The sequence below is a fragment of the Echinops telfairi genome, unplaced genomic scaffold (genome assembly GCF_000313985.2).
Source record: "Echinops telfairi isolate 266 unplaced genomic scaffold, ASM31398v2 ScPeMD7_31;HRSCAF=116, whole genome shotgun sequence".
NCBI lineage: Eukaryota > Metazoa > Chordata > Mammalia > Afrosoricida > Tenrecidae > Echinops > Echinops telfairi.
In genome coordinates this window covers 46142073-46147751 of record NW_022103928.1, presented here as the reverse complement: position 1 = coordinate 46147751, position 5679 = coordinate 46142073, and the positions used below count along the sequence as shown (strand labels likewise).

Sequence of the window (5679 nt, the reverse complement as noted above, 5' to 3'; positions counted from 1 at the left end):
AAGGAAGGGGAGAATTGTGCACACCTTTAAGAATAGAATCCATTTCACTGAATTATATATGGAGACAATTTTTGAGATGGCACATGTAACAAAACATCGTTTCGATATAACAAAATAGATCGCTTCACAATTAAGAGTTAACTTTTCCTAATAATCTCATAAACTGTAATCCCATTCCTCAGTGAGGTGAAAATATAGGTCCACCAAAAAAAAAACAACAACCTTGCACATACCGGTAAGTGTTCATAGCAGCACTATTCATAGTAGCCCAAAGTGGGAACAGTCAACTGTCCAAACAAATGACTGGATACACAATTAAAAGGAATAAAGTATGGGTATATGCTACAACATAGATGAATCTCAAAATCGCTACCCTAATGAAAGAAGCCAGACATCAAATATTATATATCATGTGTAATATTATACATTACATATTATATGTACATCTACATGAAATGGCCAGAAAAGGGGAATTTAAAAAAGCATACCTGGAGAGTGACAATGAGCCACAAAATCTCTTGTGGGAATCACATACATGTCTAAAATTAGATTGTGGTCCAATTCTGTAAATTTACTAAAAAAAAAAAAATCACTGAAATGAATGAATTTTATGACTATATATAAACTATAACTCAGTAAAAAAATAATTTAAGGAAGTCAGCGCTACTAGAAAAACTCTTTCCAAAGTTCCGCTCCTGATGAGAGAACGGCTTGCCTTGCATTAAGGGCCCACAATCTGGCCTCAACCACTGACCAGCCTCCTCTAACCTCCTCACCGCGGCAGAACCGCAGCACATGGAAAAAGCGTGAGTTTCCAGCTCCAACAACTAACTTGCTCCAGACCTTGGCTAAGTGATAGTACTTCACCTCACCAAACCTATTCCCACTGACTCGGAGATCGCAATCCACTCATTAGCCAGCTGAGGGCTTAAGCAGGATGCTCTTACAACACTCAGCATCATGCTTAAGCCAGCAGCCCACTGCCATCGAGTCCATTTGGAGTCACAGCAACCCTGTCAAGGGTTTCCGAGCCTGCAGATGTGGATGGGGGCAGACACCCTCACAGTTCTTCCATGAGCAGTGGATGGACTTGAACTGCTCGCCTTGCTGGTAGGAGTCCAATACTTACCCCGCAGTGGCACCAGGGCTCCCATCACAGTGCTTGGCATAAACATGTAAACACACTCACCACATGACTGGCTTAAGCCCAATCTTACATGTTAGCTCCTCAGAGATCCAGTCCTTACCCTTCTTCAGATGAATAACCCCCTTTATTCTCTTTGCACCCCATTTTCTGATCTTCCTAGCAATTCTTTCCTTGCATTGTTTTACTTGATTGAGACTCTCCCCACCTCCACACTCCCATCTAGGGTGAGATCTCCAGGAGGCAGAGATCCTGTGGTTGGTTCCTTACGGTCTCTGTAAGGCAAGGTCCTGTGCCTGTCAAGAACACGTTCTCAATAAATATTTGCTCAAGTGATGACTGCATGGCAGCTACCAGTGTGATCTTCCAGCACGCAGCCTCCCTGGCACTGGCAGTCCTGGGACTGCCCCTTGTACGTAGGACTGGGGACTTCCGTATCTTCTCCCTAAGCAGTGGTACAGAATCACGTTCCGGTGGAGAATGGATGATGGCAAATTTGATCTCGATTCGAGGGATGTAAGGAGCATGAGGGCAAAGCTGAAGAACAGCAGGAGCAGAAGAAAGCCCAGCAGGTAGACGGGGGAGGAAGGTAAAGTCTAAATCCTGAGAAGCAACAAACTTCAGATGAATTCTCAAAGATAGCTGCTTACATGGGTTGAAGATGGGAAGTGGACATATACATAGTGCTGTGTGCCTTCTCTTAACAGAGGAAGAAGTCAAACTGACTAGTACCTCACACAAGCTTGCTCTGAAAACAGGAGCTGAATATAATTGTAGTGTTTTGCATCTATCAAATTTATTTTACCTTCCAAGGAGTTAGGGTTTAACCTCCCTGTATAATTTCATGCAAATCACTATGTAGATAAGCAAGGCCCTAACCCTTAGTTTGAAGGGTTATATGATGTTCTTGAAGTCATTATATTTTTATTTTTCTATTATTAAAAAAAAACAAAACTGTCATCAAGTCGATGCTGACTCACAGTGAAGGCGAACAGTCGTATTTGCTGTGAACCTTCTATTAAACCAGTTTCTCATCTGCTCCCTTTAGGAGCCCTGGTGGCGCTGTTAGGTAAGCACTGGACTAACTGCAAGGATGGCGGTCCAAACCTCCCAGCTGCTGCACCAGAAATGCATGGGATTACCTGCTCCCATGAAGAGTTACAGCATAGGAGACACTACACAAGGTCACGAGGAGTCGGAATCAACTTCACAGCCATGGATTTGGGGCTTTTTTGTTCACTTTAGTAACACCTCAGTTAATCTGATGATCGTTTCTACTGATTTTTACTGTCCAACCAAGTTATGGGCTTGTCAATTAACTTCGCTAACAGAAAAAGCTCTTATATCAAAATGCCTCAATATCATTACCCTCCTATCTCCTGTTGCCCTGCTGCCAAATATGACACATAGCCAAAGAGGTGGGGGAAAGGGGGCGGCTCTACTAACACAGGGCCATGGGCCTTACTTCTTGATAGGTCAGTTATTCGCTGATTGTTTTCTCACCTGGAAAAGGCTGTGATCAAACAGATATCAGAGTTAGATTTCCTTCTAATTTAACAGGCTTGGCTACAACTGTGTGGAGGACCAGTCTCCCTGTCAAGGCAAGGGGTGGCGCTGTCACCAGCTTTCCTCTTCTCTTGTACAGCACAGCAGGAAGCAGAGAGAAAAGGTTATTTTTTGCAGCTGAAAGATCTGGATTAAGATTCCAGAAGTTACTCAAGTGATACCTTGACCAAAACTCAAATAAAACACACACACACACACACACACACACACACACACTGCCACTGAGTAGATTCTGACTCATAACCACCCAATAGTAGAGTAAAAGTGCCCCTGTGGGTTTCCAAGACTGCAAGTCTTTGTGAGAATAGAAAGCCTCCTTTTTCTCCTGCAGAATAGGCTGGTTTCAAACTGCTGATCTTGCAGTTAGCAACCAATGTGTAAACACTACGCCACCAAGGCTCTTTACCAGGCTCCATATTTAAGCCTGGTCCGTCATCTTTTAAAGAGAATGTATAATTTGCAGAATCTAGTGAACTAAAAATAATACATACACGCATGTCTGATATAATACTAAAAATGATAGTCCTGTGTAAACATAGATGGAGCAACCTCCTAAGGGGGCGCCACTGAACCTTACGAAACTTGAACTGACCCAACTGTCAACATTCCTAAAGGCAGGAGACCCAGTGACTAACGTGGGTGAGCAACTACATGGATCCTTGAGGTTTCTAAATGACAATTCAGGTTCCAGCCTCTCAATCTTTCATTTGACAAGCCACGTTAAACAAGGCCAAACAACACCTATCAAGCCCCAAATACGATGGGCTCATAGAAAATCATACAAAGCACTCTGCTTTTTCTAAACACTTTCCCACATATCTTCATCTTATCCTAGGCAGCAAAATGGTTATCACCGCTGCCACCACCAATCTTGTTTTTTTCATGAGGTGAATGAGGTTTAAACCCCAATCAGGGGTCCTCAAACTTTTTAAACAGGGGGCCAGTTCACTGTCCCTCAGACCAGTTGGAGGGCCAGACTATGGTTTAAAAAAAAACTATGAACAAATTCCTATGCACACTGCACATCTTATTTTGAAGTAAAAAAACAAACGGACAAAAACACCTGGCGGGCCCGATAAATGTCCTCGGAGGGCCGCATGTGGCCTTCGGGCCGTAGTTTGAGGATGCCTGCCCCAAGTGGTCACACAAGACCACACGGCTAGTTATCATCTGGGCCTAGATGTTGCCTCCTGCCTAGATGTCACCTCCTGACGTCTTTATGCTGAGACACCACCCTAATTAATTCATCTACACCCAGCTCTGTGCATTCCACTTAAACTTGGTCCGTCTCACTTAAGGTTAATTCATGTACTCACTTAGCAGTGATTTCTACAAGCCCCACCATGTGCCATGTACAGCTCCAAGTACACCATGGTAATTCTAGGAACAGGTCTTGGAGTTGGCTTGCTTTAACCCCAGCAATCTGGCTCATTATCTAACTGACCTGGATAAACTAACCTACCAGTGCCTCAGCTTTCCTTAATCCATCAGATGCTACCGATCTCATCAGACTCCTGAAAATTAAATGATACCGGTGAAGGATATAGAACACAATACATGGTTCCCACTATGTACTGGGATGTGAGCTGCTTTTATTATTCTAGCTTTTGAGGACAAAAGTAGGGAACCACAAGAGCCTTGGCCTTGCGGAGTTTAAACTAATAAAGTAGTTTAAAAATAAAATAATAACAGCGATTTCAAATTGTGATGCTCCCTATTAAAATACACACGTGATCATGGGGGTGGGAAACTAGATTAAGTTGTCAGGGAGAGATTCTGAGATGATGTTTGAGCTATCACTCCAATGACAGGGGCAGAGCCATGTTTACGAAATGCTGGACCCCGGTTGCCTGAGGCATGTGCTCTTCCCAGGCTGCTATTTCGTGAGGATGCAGGCGGCAGCTTCTCAATCAGCACTGTCTCCCGGTGGGCTTAGAAGAAGGCAGTTCCAAGACTGGTGTGCTAAGGCTAAAATGTGAGTCCGTGAAAAAAAAGAAGACATGCTGGAGAACTGTGCTTGAAGCAAGAGGCCGTCTTCAAGGCAAAACAAGGTCTGTGAGGTTGGTGAACTGTGGAGTGGAAGGCAGGGTAACTGGCATGGCACGTGGCCAAAGAGATGAACAGGGACCACAACTTCTTAAAGCAAGGTAAAGAGGGGCGTTTCCTCTCCGTCGTACAGGGTTAGAAATGGGCGAGTTGGAAGGGGATCCGAGTATATGATCTGCTTAACACATTTTACAGTACCCTTCTGACGGCGGTGTGGAAAACGCGCTGCCGAGGGCAAGCGTGGCAGCGCAGTCTTGCACTTATTGAAGATTGGGGGCACACAGCGGAGTTACACAGGAGCGCAGGGGCGAGGGGGTGGATAAATGGCAATCTCAGGACATAGAAACACTGAGCCGTCAGAACTGGCATGTGTGACCCCGGGTTCCCTGGCATAGTAGTGGCCTTCGTCTCCACTCGTGCCCTGGAGCCAATGTTAGGAATTCACCCAGCGACGTCAGTTCAGTTCTGACTCTGGGCCAAGCCCAGTCGCCCTCCCTCAGACACCGCCCCCAGTCGCCTCCCACGCCCCGCCAGCAGCACCGCTCACCCGGATGCCCTGCAGCACCCGGACCCGTTCCTCCTCGTCCATTCCGAAGGACACCCTGCGGCCCTCGGTGCTCTCGGCGTTCCCCATGGCGGGAGGCGGGCGGCGGCGGCGATCTGTCTCAGGATCCGGCGCTAAAGCAGCAGCACCTGGCTCCCGCGCCCCACACGTTTCTGCGCTTCCTGGTGACCGGCACACAGCAACAAAGCGACGTCCTATTGGCTACAGCGGGAAGCTCAGCCAATCGCGACCGCGCAGCCGCAGGGCTTTGTGGGACCTGTAGTCTCGGGCCCGGCTGCACTTGGTAACCAGGGAGGTGGCGCGGGGCGCGCGGGGCGCCTCCTGCGGATCCTGAAACTGGTTGAATTGGCTGCGCCAA

The 5679-nt window shown here is 46.5% G+C and overlaps 1 protein-coding gene across 1 annotated transcript in view; it reads right to left on the bottom strand.

The window, feature by feature from the left end:
* Positions 1 to 5470, bottom strand: part of CHCHD6 (coiled-coil-helix-coiled-coil-helix domain containing 6) — a gene marked incomplete at its 3' end in the record, with an annotated part of 379195 nt that extends 373725 nt beyond the window's left edge. Inside the window, exon 1 of the mRNA XM_004702467.2 lies at positions 5304 to 5470. Coding sequence (XP_004702524.2) covers positions 5304 to 5390 — 87 coding nt within the window. The remainder of the gene's footprint in view (positions 1 to 5303) is intronic.
* Positions 5471 to 5679: the final 209 nt, after the last annotated feature.